General features: G+C 36.7%; 2 protein-coding genes across 2 annotated transcripts in view; one reads left to right on the forward strand and one right to left on the reverse strand.

Annotated features, from left to right (window-relative positions):
• The window catches only part of SON (SON DNA and RNA binding protein), a 35598-nt gene extending 24343 nt beyond the window's left edge, over positions 1 to 11255 (forward strand). The window contains 4 exon segments of the mRNA XM_032220224.1: positions 5119 to 5266; positions 9383 to 9451; positions 9603 to 9718; positions 10385 to 11255. Coding sequence (XP_032076115.1) covers positions 5119 to 5266; positions 9383 to 9451; positions 9603 to 9718; positions 10385 to 10543 — 492 coding nt within the window. The 3' untranslated portion in view covers positions 10544 to 11255.
• The window catches only part of DONSON (DNA replication fork stabilization factor DONSON), a 15653-nt gene continuing 8431 nt past the window's right edge, over positions 10802 to 18023 (reverse strand). The window contains exons 4-10 of the mRNA XM_032220225.1: positions 17328 to 17506; positions 16289 to 16467; positions 16095 to 16212; positions 15881 to 16000; positions 15077 to 15275; positions 12949 to 13158; positions 10802 to 12535 (exon numbers count right to left, since the gene is read on the reverse strand). Of these exons, the coding sequence (XP_032076116.1) occupies positions 12398 to 12535; positions 12949 to 13158; positions 15077 to 15275; positions 15881 to 16000; positions 16095 to 16212; positions 16289 to 16467; positions 17328 to 17506 (1143 nt within the window). The 3' untranslated portion in view covers positions 10802 to 12397. The remainder of the gene's footprint in view (positions 12536 to 12948; positions 13159 to 15076; positions 15276 to 15880; positions 16001 to 16094; positions 16213 to 16288; positions 16468 to 17327; positions 17507 to 18023) is intronic.

The following is an 18023-nucleotide window of genomic DNA, read 5'->3' on the forward strand; positions in this document are numbered from 1 at the left end:
TCTTTCTTATATTTAAGTTCAGTTGTCAAGATAAGCTTTCTTTCTTGCAAATAAGACTATTGACACTCAATAGGACTTGAATGTTGCATATGACCGGGCTATTAATTTCTTTGAAATCATATGAAAAACAAATTAATTTACTATTATTACATATAATAAATATCCCCCATTTTCTTAAAAGAACAGTCGTTGGATATGTCAGATGACTCTGGTAAATTATTGGTAATTTTTCTGAGAAATGAAATGTTAAGTCTACATTGTATCAAGCTTTTTAAAAAACTTACATTCAAATTTAAGAATCACTTAAAAATAAGAGAAGGATACGCAGAGGGTTATGTTTGTTAATGTGCTTTATGTTGTGGAAAGCAAGCTACTTTAAAAAAGCAATTTGTGTTTTTATTTGCTTGAATTTTAAGCAATGTAATTTAAAATGTTTGGGTATTAGGGTTTTTGATATATTTGAAGAAAGAACAACTTTAGTCTATTTGCATTATCAATGATGTAATCAGTTCACAAATACAAAAATATTAAATTCTTCACAGTACGCGTGCAACACATTTCTTTTTAGGCTTACTGTATTTATTTGCTTTTTGAATCACATATATGGTGATTTCTTGAAGAGAGTATTTGTTAAATATTAGGCCAAAATAGAAAGAAAACAATACTAATTGTCCAGTAGAGATTGGTATCTCAAATAGCAGTCCTTTTTCCACCATATTTTTGAGATTCACTCAATAACTAAATGTGTTTAGGAGCACAGCCTTAATAACAAATGAAACTAAATCTCACTTGATTTTCAGACAATGTCCTGTATGTTACTATAAAAAATAGTCTTTTAATTTATAATGGTAACCAAATTCATATTGTTGGTTATTTCCTACTCCAAAAAGAAAAGTCAGAATACAGAAAGTTAATTTATTTTTTTCACCAACCAAGAAAATGATAGATTGTTCTTGTGAAGGAAAATGGGATAAACATGATAGATCTAGGAGAACTGGTAGTGATTGGTGTTTTAAGGAATTACTAGGTTGAGCACTGAAGTAGAATAAAGAGGGTTTTTGGAAGTTGAGTTCCTTGGATATTCTGAATGCTGTGCTCTTCTGAAGCTTCCCCTGTCCCAGTACTCTGTCCCCCTTCAGGAGGACCTAGATTTCATCTGGAGGGACTGACAGCGCTGATCTTACACGATTGCTACAATGAACAGGAAACCCGACCAGAAGTTCCCAGGTGAAAAATGTATAGGAGAAAGCATAATGGTATGCTATAACAATAATCTTCCCTTACTTCAGAAATCAGTGTCTGCCAATATTACTCTCTCCTGAAAGCAATGCAAGACCTTCCAACAAAGTAAGCATTTGTGTAATAACAAAACAATTGGGGAGGGGGCACTTAAGAACAGGAGTGGTAGATTTGTCCGATTTGCAAAGGTTGGAATACTCCTGATTTTGGACCTTCTTAGGAGCTTAAACCAACATCTGGTGATACTGCTATATTAGATCACTGTAATGATAAACATATATTTTATCTGAAACTTAAAATCAGACAAGAACATAATTAGTGCTTTCATCTAAGGGCTAATAAGTTCTGCCATGGAAGTAATTATCTGATTTCTGTCATTAATATGCTTCAGAGCAAGGCTTCTTATCTCTATAGAAAAAAATTAGAAGCACGTGAACTGCCTTTTAACACTCTGGCAGCATTTTTCAATATGTTCCTGATGTTGTGGACACTGTGGCTACAGAATGCAGATTAGAAAAAAAAGTAGATTGTCTGCCCTGAATCCACATAAGAGAATGGAGTTAGATATATTTCCAGTAATTGGAAATTAGAATTTCAGCTCCATTAGCAATTCCTTTTTCTATATTATTGTAGTCCATTATCATCTGAGTAGCCTTGATATTCTGCATTTCAAATATAATAAAATACTATGCACATATACACACAAGCACACAGCAGTTTCAGCAGTGAATGTGAGTTTTGTGATACTCAGTTTAGCTGCAGTGTCCATCCACATTACTTTCCCACCTTCATTTTACTATTGCTCCTTCTTTAGCATAATGCTGTTACTTCATAGCTATAAGTATAGATATAAAGGCAACTCTGGCAACTTCACTCTTCCCATTTCCCAATCATTTTTGTGTCCATTTAGAAGTAAAAATCATGAACACCACTGTCTCTTACATATGGCCATAAGAAATGTTGTTTACTGTATGTGAGAAATATTGATTTGGTAACAATATTCTTTAAATACTTAACATTGGTTTAAGTGAAGTTTCATTTTTGAAGTAATTACAAACTTTGCAGAAATAGTCAGTGGCAGACATGGTCTGCTCACTGTAGTCCGTTCTGTGTTTTTCTTATAGGTATTCACCCTTGCACCCAGGATTGGGTCTTGGCGTTCCCATTTGTGTGGGCTTTTCTTGGCATTGAATGAATCTGGTAAATTGTGATTTCTTACCTCTTTCGTTCCTAACTATCCCTGCACCAGTCTGAATATCATTTTTTTTTCCATTACAGTGGTGTTGAATACTTACTCTGTCAGGCGTTCTTAACTGCTAGGTGCTTTTATTAGATTTCATTTGCTTGTCCTGTAAACTGATTTGTAGATTTGTCAGCATTTTTTTACAATAGGAACAAGAAATGGGTTGCCCTAGCTAGTGACAAGAAATTTACTACTTCACTAAGTCTTGTTTAATATAGAGAGATTTAAAGAATCGCAAAGGACAAATTGCCCTAGAAGCAATATAGAGTCAGAGCAAATGAATAATTCAAAATTTAAAAACCTTTATATGTTTCTCATATCATTTGCTGACTTTATAGTTGCCTATTTCAATAATGACCAATCTTGACCTATTGTACCTTTGTACTGGAAAATATATTAATAATATTGTAGATTTAGTTCCTCCGTACTGTGAAATAACATAGACCATGTAATGTTATTTCAAGTACTTTCTGATAGTGATTGTTTAGCATTGTAAATAAAATATCATATTATATGTATATACTTAATAGGTGTTTTATTTTAGCTAGGTTTTACTAGCCAAGTGGTTTCCAGAGCAAGATATGTGCAGGCTGGAATACATGGGCTTTGCTTAAAGTATCTGGAGGATGTGAGGCCAGAAATAGCTCATATAATTTTCTCATGTAGATGAGTCAGGTTGTATTTGACATCAACTACTGTTAGATATAATTTGCAGGGAATAATCCATACCTCATGAATTAAAATGCCTGGAGTGTTTGACTAGGAGTTGTAATGTGCAATCCAAGAACAACAGAAGAAATATTAAGATTTCCCTTAGAAACCATAAACTTCAGTACATAATTAATCATTGATTCCAGTATTTATTTACAGATGAAAAGGATTTGGGGATTTAAAACAAAAACTATTCTTTTTCCAGTGGATTTTGGCACATGTTTTCTTTTGGGTTCTATCATTGAATCCTACAACTGGATAACCTGTTACAATAATCAACTTGATGCACAATCAGAAACAGTACTTCTTCAAAAATGTTGTACTGTACTTCCGTTTTTTTTAAAAAAAAAACCTCCCAAGTTATATTTCATCTTTGTAGAAAAAAAACCCTATAGGATTGTGCTCACCTACATTTCAAACCAAAAGTCGTCTTAGAATTTTGCCCCCAATAATTAGGACAGTTTCTGATAAATTCTTGCAGCCTCAAAGACCTTCCTGAAACAATAGGCCCCTGGCATTTTTGTGAACTGGATACACATTGGTGATGAAACAGACATTGTTGATGAACATTCTATCATTGCAAAGCAGGTACAAAAGAGGAGTCGGAGCCCTGGGTGACATTGACTGGGGTTTGTATCATACTCTGCATGGTTGCCCTTTTCTAATGAGAGGTTCGTGGAAAGGAGAGGGGAGGATGAAAATGGAAGTAAGTAAAAGCCATTCTAGAGGTGTATCAACTCGAAGCAGTTGGTAACTGGCATCAGCTAACATGTTTCTGTGTACACAAACTGCATGGCTTGCACCAGTCAAACTGTTTCTGTGAGAGGTAATGTCTGCCTCATTTAGCCTTTTCTTACATCAGAAAGACTTTTTCCAAAGTAATGTTCATTTGCATGGAATACAGATATCTATTTAATTGTATTATATGGGCTGATTTAATACTTGAGGAACTCATGTTACATATGTTATTGGAAACACTACAGTTTGCTTTCTTAACAGGAATACAGAGATTAGTATTGCAGTGTGTGTGCGTATGACATAATTTTCTGTGCTGAAGAACAAACCTATTTACTGTACACTCAGTTCGCTTTCAGTGCCTATTTTCAGTCATTGAAATGTAGACTGAAAGCTGAGGGGTTTCTATGTGTAGTTGGTATGTTAAGTTTTAAAAATGATGTGCTAATACTACACACACAGACACATAAATATATGTATGTACTTATATGTTTGTGTGTGCATATATACATACATCTACACAAGCAGTTTGTTGTGTTGGGTCCTTGGGTGGGGCAGAGAGAGAGATGATAGTTCACAGAATAGCCTGTGAACTTTCACCCCTCTATATGGAAACTTGTTTCAGGGCCAAATCTGCCTTGTAGCTGCCTTCTTGCCACGGTCAATGCCAGCCCTACTATTCACAACACTGCAGCCATCGAGGCCTAGGTATGTAAACGTTTAAGGAGTTTTTAAAGAACTATAAAGCAGAAAGCATTTTAGTACAGTTGATATACTCTCACTAATAGTATGATTTTTAAGGATTTCAAAACATTTGTCCTGTGTTACTGTTGAACTGTATGGCTAAGCTTTTTTCTTTTAAAGATGCTTCTATCATGCATGAGGAGTTTTGTGAGGGAATTGGTTTTCAAAGGCCCAGATTGTTTCTGAAAATGTAATTGGTAAAGGAGTATGTTTTACTCAGTAAGTAATATATCTATACAAATAAGTTTTTGCTTGTTTTAATTATACTTTTAATTTGAAACAATCCATTGAAGTTTTGTAGAAGGATATGCATATATTTTGAAATCTGAGTTGAATTGTAATTGAAAAATAAGTTGAAACACTGAAAATATTAGAAAGGTCTACTATTTTTCTAAAAGTGTGTTAAACAAAGGTGTTTTTTTTCCCTTTTTTCCCCGCTTGGATAGGATCAGTTTCTCAGAGCTGCCCCTGTTAGTGGAGGAATGGGAGCCCAACTCATGAGAAAGATGGGATGGAGAGAAGGAGAGGGCTTGGGAAAAAACAAAGAAGGAAACAGGGAGCCAATTTTAGTTGATTTTAAAACGGATCGGAAAGGTGAGTGTCCAGTCTACAATTCTAATATGAACAGTCAACTGCTCTTTGACACAATTTTAGAGGTTTTAGAGGTTTTATTTGCATTTGTAGGCCGCCCTTTTCCCTGAGGGGACTCAGGGCGGCTCACAGAAAACCAGGGAAAGGGGAAATACAACATTGAGACAACAACACATAATAAAATAATGAGCAACATGCATACAACATTCGGGCGGGGTAGAAATCCTTATCCCCAGGCCTGACGGGCGAGCCAGTTCTTCAAGGCAGTGCGGAAGGCCTGGACGGTGGAGAGGGTACGAATCTCCACGGGGAGCTCGTTCCAAAGGGTCGGGGCTACTGCTGAGAAGGCCCTCCTCCTTGTGGTTGCCAGCCGACACTGGCTGGCCGATGGAATGCGGAGGAGGCCTAATCTATGGGATCTTATAGGTCGTAGGGAGGTAATTGGCAGAAGGCGGTCTCTCAAGTATCCAGATCCACTGCCATGTAGGGCTTTATGGGTGATCAATAGCACCTTGAAGCGCATCCGGAGATCAACAGGTAGCCAGCGCAACTCGCGGAGGATAGGTGTAATGCGGGTGAATCGGGGTGCACCCGCAATCACTCGCGCGGCTGCGTTCTGTACTAGCTGAAGTCGCCGGATGCTCCTCAAGGGCAGCCCCATGTAGAGCACGTTGCAGTATTCCAGCCTAGAGGTCACAAGGGCCCGAGTGACTGTTGTGAGGGCCTCCCGGTTCAGGTAGGGTCGCAACTGGCGCACCAGGCGTACCTGGGCGAATGCCCCCCTGGTCACAGCCGCTATATGATGGTCGAATGACAGCTGTGAATCCAGGAGGACTCCCAAGTTGCGAGGACTCCCAAGTCAATTATCTTGACTTTTCTAAAACCCATCCAGGAGAATGGCATACAAATTTCCCGGAGTCCTTCGGGATTGGGCGGTATATAAATTTTATAAATAATAAATAATAATAATAAAGATTTGCCTGGGGAGCACACAGAAAAAAAAATCCTGCCCTCTGTCCCCAGTTCTTACATTGGGGTAGGAGAACTTCATAATCTTCAGGAAGCATGAACTGGATGGATTGGCTGAACCCAGTTTGAGAGTGCATACATTACAATCCATTAAAAGCTCATATAGGTTACAGTTAGTGTCCTAAACTGTATTAAGTAGTTTGCTGACAATTACTGAGATGCCTACAGCATCCTTGGTATGTGAGACCAAAGATTCTTGCCTGCTCGAAGATAGACTGCTACATTTGTGTGTCTGACCAGAAACCTAAGATTTACAGAAATGTAAAATTTTATTTTAGCTATCATTACTATATGTAGAAAAATACTCTCCTAATTTTATGACTTTACAAATGTATACATTTTTCTATGCTTTCTATGTTTACATTTTTATATTTCTAGTAATCTCACAATGTGCTTATGTGGTGTTAGACCATACTCTACGTGCCTAGAGTACAAAAAAATTCTGCTTCAAGCAGAACAATCAGTGTGCCTTGCTTAACCTCCTGGCCCAAATGCTAATGGAATATTCAAGTCACTGATCCATTTGCAGGCCAACAGAATGTGGGTGATTTGGATTCCAAGAGTGTGCTATTCCACAGGGCAGACTCAGGAACAAGGTACAACTCCTAGATCCTGCAGGATAATCCTGTTGAATAGATGGGTCTTGGAGCAATTCTGTTACTTTTAGTGGGGAAAGCAAAGACAATTGGAGATAAGAAATAAGAAATATTTAACTGGCCCTCAACTGTGTAGGATTTATAAGTGATGTATGTTATGATCTCAATAATTTTATTCATAAAGTACAATGACACATTGGTACTCATCTGCGTTGAAACTAATCAAATGTGGTATTCAATGCATGTTGACATGAAAGTTTGCCCCGATACTCTTTGTTTGGTACTCAACACATAATAGCACTTAGACTTATATACGTTTCGCAGTGCTTTACAGCCCCTCTAACTGGTTTACAGAGTCAGCATATTTTTCCCAACAATCTGGGTCCTTGTTTTGCCAACCTTGGAAGGCTGAGTCAACCTTGAGCCAGTGAGACTAGAACTGCTGGGAGCTGAGTCATCAGAAGTAGCTTGCAGTACATTCTAACCACTGCACCACAATGGCTCTAGAACTTGTTGGCTCCCTTCTGACACACTACATTATTCCTTAGTTGAGACATTTTTTTGGTGCTTATTTTTGGTACTCATCCTGCCTCCTGGAACCAATTAATGAGTAGCAAGGTACCAATGTAATTTCATAATTTAGTTAATTTTCAATTTTTTGGTTTTGGTTTGTCATATTTTATTTATTAAAAATCTAAGCTGCCATTGGAATACTAAATATTCAGATAATAAATATCTTTTGAGTATACATATGTAGGTATATATGCACAAATAGTATTTTGAGCATAAGAGTTTTGGAAGCAGAAGATACATTAAATATACCAGTTATTTTTTGTTAACATTGTCTGCACTCTGACGTGGTATAGATGTTAACCAGATGAATGAAAGTAGATTCCCGAAAAGGAATCTCTTGAGCTACACAGGTCATGTAAGAATGCCTCCACCTGTTTATTAGACCCGTGCCCCTCCTGGCTGGTTTCGACCAGCAGAGAGGTGACACGAGGCTGGCTCCAGACGATTATCAATGCATCTTTGCAGGAGGGGTTTTTCCCGCAAACATTAAAGGAAGCAGTGGTGAGACCCCTTCTCAAGAAGCCTTCCCTGGACCCAGCAGTTTTGAAAAACTTGTCCCGTCTCCAACCTTCCTTTTTTAGGGAAGGTTGTTGAGAAGGTGGTGGCGCTTCAACTCCGACGGACCTTGAAAGAAATGGATTATCTAGACTCCTGTCAATCTGGTTTCAGGCCCGGATACAGCACGGAAACTGCTTTGGTCGCCCTGACCGATGGTCTCTGGTGGGCTAGGGATAGAGGACATTCCTCTATCCTGGTGTTGTTGACCTCTCAGCGGCTTTCGATACCATCAACCATGGTATCCTTCTGCGACGCCTGGGGGAGGTGGGAGTGAGAGGCATCATATTACGGTGGTTCTCTTACCTCTCTGACAGGTCGCAGTCGGTGTTGGTCGGGGGCAGAGGTCGACCCCTAGGCCCCTCGAGTGTGGTGTGCCGCAGGGTTCGGTCCTGTCCTCCCTCCTATTTAACATCTACATGAAGCCGCTGGGTGAGATCATGCGACAGCACGGGGTAAAGTATCATCAATATGCTGATGATACTCTACATGGGGCTACCCTTGAAAAGCGTTCGGAGACTGCAGTTAGTTCAGAATGCGGCCGCGCGGGTGATAGTGGGTGTGCCAAGGTACACCCACGTTACATCTATCCTCCGTGAGCTGCACTGGCTGCCTATTGGTCTCTGGACTCAATTCAAGGTGTTGGTTATCACCTTTAAAGCCCTACATGGCTTAGGGCCAAGATACCTTCGAGACCGCCTGCTGACACATACCTCCCAGCGACCAGTAAGATCCCATAGATTGGGCCTCCTTCGGGTGCCGTTGACCATACAATGTCGGCTGGCAGGCCCTCGGAGGAGAGCCTTCACGGCTGCTCCAACTCTTTGGAACCAGCTCCCCCCGGAAATCCAGACCATACCCACTCTGATGCCCTTCAGGAAAGCCGTAAAAACTTGGCTGTTCCAGCAGGCCTGGCGCTGTTGACCTCACTATTGAGGTCCGGCCCCGACTAGAATGAATTTATGATGGATGATTGTTGTTTTAAATTGTATTGTTTTTATGTTTTTTATATTCTGTTTGTAAGCCGCCCGGAGTCCTTTGGGATTGGGCGGGATATAAAAGTTTTAAATAAATAAATAAACTATGGATAATTGTTAATGAATTACAAGCTGAATGGAAATTAAAATTACTTGCATATAAGAAAAAACGGTTAAGGCATTGTATTATGGTGATTTGAGTTTATTGGTCAAACTAGTGTGGGTGATGATTGGAGATGGCATTTTTCTTTTTGCAAGTATTAGTGTTTCTCCATTGACACTTGTTGGTTTAAAAGGTATGGTCCTAATATAGAAATGTTACTAAATACCAAGTGCATTAGGAAAGAAATGAGCACACAACAAATTTAATTCTCTCTTTTTTTTAAAAGGCTTAGTTGCTGTGGGAGAGAAAACACAAAAGAGACATGGGCCTTTTAGTACAGGGAAAGATCTTTCAGGTAAGACTTGGGATAACATATCTGTTTTGCATTTGAGGAGAGAAATGGTTTCAACAGTTCTGTTTAGAGTAAAAAAAATATGTTTGTATAAAAATATAGCAGTTTTCCTTGTGTACATGGAAGATTTTTAAAAATGTTTTTTCTTGTTAAGGCAAACATCCAGTATCAGCTTTGCTGGAAGTCTGTAATAAAAGAAGATGGTCTCCGCCTGTATTTGTACTGGTGAATGATAATCGTCCTGAATATCGCAAACATTTCCTGTTTAAGGTAAATTTTAATTATAACATATATAAAAATGCTTTTGTAATACATGAAAGGCGGAATACAATAAGGGGTCCTTTCACATGTATGTCTACTTTTGTGGTGTTAGAATTTGGTGAGCCCCTTTACAACTTTCTAATTTGAGAGTATTATTTCTTTGATTTGCGATTCACTGGGTGCAGAAAGAAAGAATGTGGTCATAATATAGAATAATTGCCCTAAGTTACCTCAGCAATTCAGCAAGAAATAATCCTTAGCTGTTTATCTTCTCTTTCATTTTTCAAACTAGGATAAAGTGAAAAATATATACATAGAGACACCTGATAGGTAGAATTTTGCCATCTAAATAAAGGTTTTGGTCTAAGGGCTCCTTCCTGATTGAAGAAAACTTTTCAAACGAAGTCATTGTTCCAGTGAAAACTCTTGGATTTAACCCAACAAAAGCATTCTTATTGCTTCAGAGCTGTTAATTTTTATTTAATTTGTGTGGCCAATCTTTGAGCCTCAAAAATAAAACTGCATTTTCTTTTCTTCCAGAATATGCCATAAATTTGTAGATGACATCTACAGAATAGGGTGGCATTCCTACATTTTTTTAACAATAAAAAAGGGGAAGAACAATATATTCAGCTTTGAAAGTATTATTTTCTTCCTTTCTTTGTTGCTTCATAGGTGATGGTCAATGGAGTTGAACATAAACCTACTTTTGTCAGTCCAAACAAGAAGCATGCTAAAGCCACAGCAGCCACTGTGGCTCTCCAAGCATTGGGACTAGTACCAAAGGAGCTCTTGGCAAACACCACTAACTTCAGGAGTGCCTCACACAACTAAACTATTGTTTTTAACATTTCAAACATTTCTATTCTGTATAACAGGTATTTCGTTCTGCTTTTGTAAATACATCAGCATCTCATTGTAAAAACTGTACAGACACCTTCAGGCTTTTCTTTTGTACCTGCAAATATATTTAATTCATTTAGTTATGTATATTATTGATCTCAGTCATGCCACCATTTCTTAATTACTAAACATCTAATGTGAGTCTGAAAGTATCTGTAATTTGCTTAACGTTTTAGCTTTATCTTCAATATAAAGTAGTTTACAGTTTTGTAGCACAATGCAGTTCCCATAGTTTTGGAAAAGTTCAGTTATGCTTATTTAAAACTATGTAGTCTTTTAAGCCTACAACTATCAGATAATTATTGGACCCAAAAGTTCAATAGTTTTTAATCAAAGCAAAATCCAACAACTTTGCTAGATAATGTTATCCATTATTTCTCTATCAGAATGTCATATGAAAATGATTGTATAAGAACAATACATACAAATGCAAAGGGAACGTAAATCAGAACTCATGAGAATTGCAACATGAAATGTCTGCATGTTTTCGTAAAAGCAGGAAATTGTAATTAATTTCATATACAATACCTGGTGTTGATTATACACATTTGTAGTAAGCAAATAATTCAGCGATAATTGGATGAGGATGTATGATGCTATTGTTGTTGTATTCCGCTTGGTCAAATAAAGCTGTATAACTTCATTTTATTCACCAGCCACTTAAACAGAATATTATAACGTACATTTTGATCACTGAAACAAAAGTCATTAGTAGTGATTTGAAATTGTTATAATATGAAATACAAAAACTAAGTAATTTAGGCTATATAATTTAATAGGTTTTTTAAAACCTAAAGAATCATATTATTGATGTATTTGGATTGGGAATATTTCCAAGGACAGAGCAAGTTGGAACTATTTTCTAGTTGACCTTTAATTAAAGGTTGATATTATATGGCAGAAGGTGAAATCATGTCTATATTTATCACCATATGTCAATCAGCCAAAGATTAGTTTCCCACTATTTAATCTCAAAATGAAGAGATTTAAATGCTACATCCCCCAAGTAATTCTGAATCAGTACACAACCATTAGCAACAGAATTATTGTGTAGTTTTTTCTAGTTGAGAACCTGGATTCCTTCATAGGGAGTGAGTCTGACCATGAACATACATAAAATAAATGATCCAGTTCAGTCTACCTCTGAACTGCAAATATTAGGAATACTTTAACCTCAGTCCATATTCATAACATGCCTTGCTTATTTGGACATTCATCCTAGTTTACAGAAAAAAATCTGTTTTGTTCACAGCTCATTCAAGATACTGCAAGAATATGTAACAACTAAAAATGTATTTTTTAAACCCTTTCCATCCAAAAGATTTTTGGCAGTACTGCCTAAAATATGAAATTATCATTTTTACTATGTTTCATTTTTGAAATAATGCTGCAAGCTGTGGTGCCTTTCTAGTCCATTTAATAGTAGCCATTTACTGAAGGGTAATCTGGTTAAAACTATTAGTATAACGCAGTATAGATGCTCTGAAGAAGGCCTCAGCATTTGTATTAAGAAGTGTGACATATATAATAAAGGAAAAAGCCATGGACAGTAGAAGGGAGTATTGCAACATTTTTTCCTCACCCAGCTGTCTTCGTTAGATCCACACAATTACATCAAATTCTTAAAATTTAATTTAAAATGTATACTTCAGATGTTACAAGTTTAAGAAAAACAACAAAGCGGTTACATAAGGACTATATACAAAAGTCTATTAATGAATAAAATTGATCATTGTGCACAAGGAAGTGTTCTTGATAGGCCATTTTAAATTATCATCTAGTTGCTTAGGTTTTCCATGTGTAGAGATAATCACTCATGTCTAGGAGCCGTATTGAAGATTTTCCTAGTGTTGAATTATGAGTAAGTTGACTTAAAGTGTTAGGATGCAATCCACAATTGGAAAGTTCTTTGATACAAGATTCCTGTGAAAAATGGAATAAACAAAACAACAATGGAATAAACAAAAAAGACAGTCTGTTCAAAAGTCAGATATTAGAAAAGTTTATACTGTAGTACAGTGAAAAATAAGGCAATCCCCAAGCTGTGGCTTTATATTGAAAATATACAAATCAATGGGGAAAATATCAATTCTTATAATAATATATTCGTCCAAATGAAGTATTTCCTTTTATTCACAACCAGCTATATTGTCGGTTTGGTGTACTGACAGTATAGTTTTTCCTCTGCCTGTCCTGCAGTGAATAAATTGAATTGTAGCTCTTCTAACTACATGAGGGAAACTTATTAACATGTTATTTACTAGTTGTATTTTTGGGCAACTCATAAGTGTGTCACCCCACCCCCCACCCCGGGATAAATGCATTTATTAGTTTACCTTCATATGCTGCTTGTCACTGATACCTGTGTTAAACACAGCTGTTGGTTCATGAGTATAACATGTAGCTGAGAAAGTTCCATTTTGAGCAGATTTCAGTAACATGGACAAAGAATGGAGACAATGGGGCATAATAGGGCCCACAATCTCCAAACTAAATAGATCTTTATAATGTGAATGGACTTGTGTTCTCACATTTATACTTCGGGCCTAGGAAAGAGGAAGAAAAAAATGCTTAATTGCAATTTATACATGCTCCTATTACCAAAGGAGAGTTACCCTGGGCAATTGATATTTGAGATTTATTGTTAAAAAGCTCTGTGCTCAGAGATGGTTGACTAAGCCAGGCAAGGTTACTAGCTACACCAAAATTAGCAGCGGTCTAAATCTGAGCATACCAATTAATGTGGATGAGCAATAGTAGGAAACAGTATAAGCCAAGTCACCAAGCAACTACAGTCCAGTCCCTCTTCAAGAAATGGGTGGTTCAAAAATGTGAAAAATAAATACATTTACATATCAGGTCTACATCTTCCAATTGGTGCTAGAAAACATAGTTCCTTTTAAATTCTAAAAACCCTGCAATTTTATATAAATTGTAGGTGTTTGAATAAACACAGATAATTTCAGTAACTGTTTGAAACAAATTGCCAAGTGAGTAGAGGACAACTTTCTAAAATAATGGTGATTCTTGCTTAATGATGGTAATTGGGGCTGGCAACTCAGTTGCTGGTCATAAAGCGAAAAAAACCACGACCACTGAGTTATGATGGCAGTTTCAGCAATTCCAATTGCCATCATTAAACAAGCATGTTACAGGTTCAGCTGTCTGCCCAAATTCCGCAGAAAAGAAAACCCCTTTTTGGAGCAAACCTCATCAACTGCCAGGGAAGCTAAGAGAGGGAGAACAAAACGGCTGCCCCCATGCATCCTGTTGCCAGAGTAGTGGGGAGGAAGGGTTGGGGCATGAATCCCAATCCAGATGGGCCCAAGGGCAGGGCAGGAGGCTGCCCGCCAGTTCTTCCTAAGCCCAATTGCATAGATGGCTAGCAAGTGTCTGGCAGCTCTGTGCAATACTTTCCAGACTGACCCGACACTGAAAGACTTGTGCACTTGTTAGAAATACTCCAAGCCACTTTCCCACAGCAACAAGCTTAATTTCAGGCAGGGTCTTGGGATGGCAGCATGTAAGGAAGCAAGAGTGATGAGGCAGGATGGTGATGCCCCTACCCTCACGGATCTCCCTCTACTACCTTTTAATCCTCTGCTGCTTCGTTTGGACCATCAGCAGTTTGACAATGAAAAAGAAGGGCAACTGGAAAAAGAAGGACAGCCTGGACATTTCCAAAGGCTTGCAGCTTCCTGCCAGCTTTCGTATAGATTTTGTGGTAAGCCGGCAGGCAAAGTTGCTTGTGACAATCATGTGACTGCAGGGCACTGCCATATTGTGAAGGCTGATCGCCAAACACCCAAATTGTAACCATAGGACCGTAGTGGTGCTGCAAGGGCTACAACTTTGAAGACTGCTTGTAAATTCAACTTGTTCAGCAATGTTGTAACTTCAAACAGTTGCTGAACGAATGATTGTTAAGGAAGGAGCCCCTGTATAAATTACTTTCTTATCTTGAATTAAGAACTGGAAAAGAGACAGTCTTGTAGCTGAATAGAGCAAAATGTGTATCAGGAGCAATGTTATTCTATTATTATAATGTATGCTTTCTAAGAGTTATGTTTAATTATTTGGATCCTGCATTTTCCTATGCCAGGGCTTTCAGAGAGGGCATTTTACAAAACAGTTTGGAGAAAACCAGTATTTGGCTACTCTTCCGTTTAGTCCCTTCTGCTCCCTCTTACATAATTCTGAAAGGTCTCTCAGCTAATCTAAGCAGATTTTCAGATAGTGAATGGGATAGCAGAGAAAGAGTTATTAATTGGTGAGAATCAGCTTTATCCCTTATTTTTGCCAGAATAAATGTTCATCCAGAAGCTTCTGGTAAGTGATAGATACATCACTCACCTATCCTAACTTAACTTCCTTCTCCAAAATTGGACAGTGTATACTTTATCACAGTATTTAGAATAGATTATAGTGTACAACATATAATAAGATCTCATTATAATTTATTACCTTGAGTGTCTGCATTGTTGCGCCTCTAAAAACAACTGGGGACAGCAATGTTGGAGGGATGCCAGCTTGAGGTCCTGCAGAAGCCACTAAACTTTTACAATTTATCAAGAAGTTCAACAAAGTGAATGTATTTGTCCCTTTTACTAACACTGCAGATTCAGGCCTGTGATCCAATTTTATCTCATTTTTTTCTTTGCAGCTACATAGACAGTTAAGGAAGATGCACGCATACATGGTAATTGTAGATTAATATGAACTTATCTGTTGGGAAAGATTATAATAAGCCAAATAAATGTTATTTAAATATGCTTTTATTATCTTTGCAAACCTGGAAAAGTGTAAGGAGGCTTGCAAGGATAATAAAACCAAAGCTTACTATTATATAGGAGAATTCCAAATATTTCTGCAAACTAAAAGTGAAGATTTTCATAGAAATAGTTGCAATATTTAAATATACTATTTAACATATATACTTCAAAGCTTTCCAGAAAAAAATATTTTACTATTGGAAAACTAACATGTCATGAATTCCCAGAAATTGAGAAAATCAAGAAAGAAAAAATGGGACAACTATGACACAGAATCTCAGGTTCTAAGGGAAAAGGTGGAAGAAGGAAATTTCTAAATAAACAAAAACCCAGATACTAGCCACAACTGAAAAATGATCACTGCCATTTTGACTACCTGAGCAACAGCTATTACAATATTTCTATATACAGATCCTAATATTACCTAGACTGCATATAATACAATGCAAATTCAACTATTGATTAAAGGAAAATGTTTTAACTCTTAAAAGGATACAATTTGGTAGAAATTGTGTCTGGTTTTTTAATTTTGTCTTCAATTCCCATTTCCACCAGCCATAAAATTCCATCATCATCGTCGTCATCACTGCCATCACCACCACTCATTTCCAATTCTCTGAGTAGCAAAACAGAAGAACTATCAATCTCTAAAAAGAAGTAATAGTTCTAAGAAATGCACATTAAGCCACTGTAAGCACTAGATTACATACTTTTCAATTTCACTGCCCATTATTTCAGTATCTTTTTCAACTTCGGTTTCTAAAGAAGAAGCTGCAGCATTGAATTTTTTTTGTCTAATTCCTTGAAATGGTAAATCAAATTCAATACCTATAAAAAGAAAAAAGAATGATTTATGTCTTGGTTATGGACATAATTTTTTACATTGTTCATAACGTTTCTTTACCTTCATTTTTCATGGCTTCCCTTAATCCTCTAGTTGTGGGAGAAATTAATGCTGTGATCATATCACTTCCAGCTAGTCCTGCTGCACGGAACAGTACAGTGAATTGATAAGTGCAAACATAGAAATAGGGACATAACTTGGCTCTCAACAAGTTATAAAGAGAGGTAAAACTGAGAGACCTGCAAATTAAACAAACAAACAGAACGATCAACTTCCTGGTATAGGACAAGGAAACAACGTAAACCAGTTGTTTTAAGATGACACATGGATGTATTTCTGAGCAATAATGCAAATCTGACTATTATTTCACCTGAATTCAAAATTCCGGTGTTATTCTTCCTTTATTTCATTCAAATAATCAGTTTTTATCTAGTTTTCAGGCTACTTTTTATGTTATTCTGGGTTCTTTTCAGTTATATAGTACATTTAAAAAAAATCAAAAAACCTACGTACAGTTCTTCTTTTACATCATTCAAATAAGTTAGAAGAAAATAAGAAGTGATTCACTGGCTAATTTTGTCTTTTATTTTCTACATAGCCTATTTATTGTTTTCCTCTTTCTTCATCCAACTTCACTATTGTAAAAATAGGGAAATTATTGTGGTAATCCACACAATAATGTGATAATTATTGCATACATTAAAACAGTTTATTCTCATCATGGGAAAATTAAGTAGCTGTCTCATAGGCATTTGGAAAGTAACTTAATTAACTTAAATTATTCTTTGCCAATAAAGAAAGGCCTAATTTAATCTAATGGCTATGTATAGAGAAATTGATTATGGCACAGTGGTTAGACTGCAGTATTGCAGGCTAATTCTGCTGACTGCCGACTTGCCAGAGGTTCTGTAACCTGCTTAGAGAGGACTGTAAAGCAAAGTTCCCCAACATTTCCAGGTTAGCGGCCCAGAGCGGAGGAAGGGAGAAAGAGGGATGTTTTTATGGAAGGGGCAACAGCAGTGTCTGAACCCAAACAGATTTTGGTTAGGAGAAAGATTTCTATGCTTAGCTTTTTATATTTCCAAGAACTTCAACTTACCATTCATTCATGAACATTTGTTGGAGTTCTTCATTAAAGGCACAAGGATGACTTTTTCCAACCATTTTTCTGTCAGCTCCAATTCGAGGAAAAAGTGGTAGCCATGGGAAGAATGGGTGAAGCCAATATACTAGATTTTGTTGGAAAGCACATCGAAGTTCTGTGGAAAGTTTTGGCTCCTAAATATCAAAATATTATTTTTAAAGGCTACTTTTAAGTTACTTACAAAATAAATAGGAAAATTGGAAAAGGATTTTTTTAGAAAAGTTAATGTAATAAAACAGAATAGATATTTTCCCACTTTTTCAAGGGATCAAAAAGCAATTCCTATTCCTAGTATTCTGTTTTAAGTCCATAAATGTTTATAATGTATAAAACAAACTTAAAATATTTAATATTTTTGCACCATGCTATAATCTGCAACCAATTCTACCTTAGTTTCAATTAATTTATACATAATAGAATTTATTTAAATAGCTTGCTTGTATTTAAATACCAATTATCATGATAAAGGGACATAATAAAATAATTTGGAAATTTTGCCATGTTTATTGTAAATCTACAGCTGGTCCATCATGAAGTAGAATATGCCATTCTTAAAGTTTAGCCTTTCTGTAGTTTTTATTTATGATGATTCAGAGCATTTTTATAAGTAGATTTTATATCAAGGACAAAATATCTTACAGTGTACCAAAA

The sequence above is a fragment of the Thamnophis elegans genome, chromosome 6 (assembly GCF_009769535.1).
Source record: "Thamnophis elegans isolate rThaEle1 chromosome 6, rThaEle1.pri, whole genome shotgun sequence".
Lineage (NCBI taxonomy): Eukaryota > Metazoa > Chordata > Lepidosauria > Squamata > Colubridae > Thamnophis > Thamnophis elegans.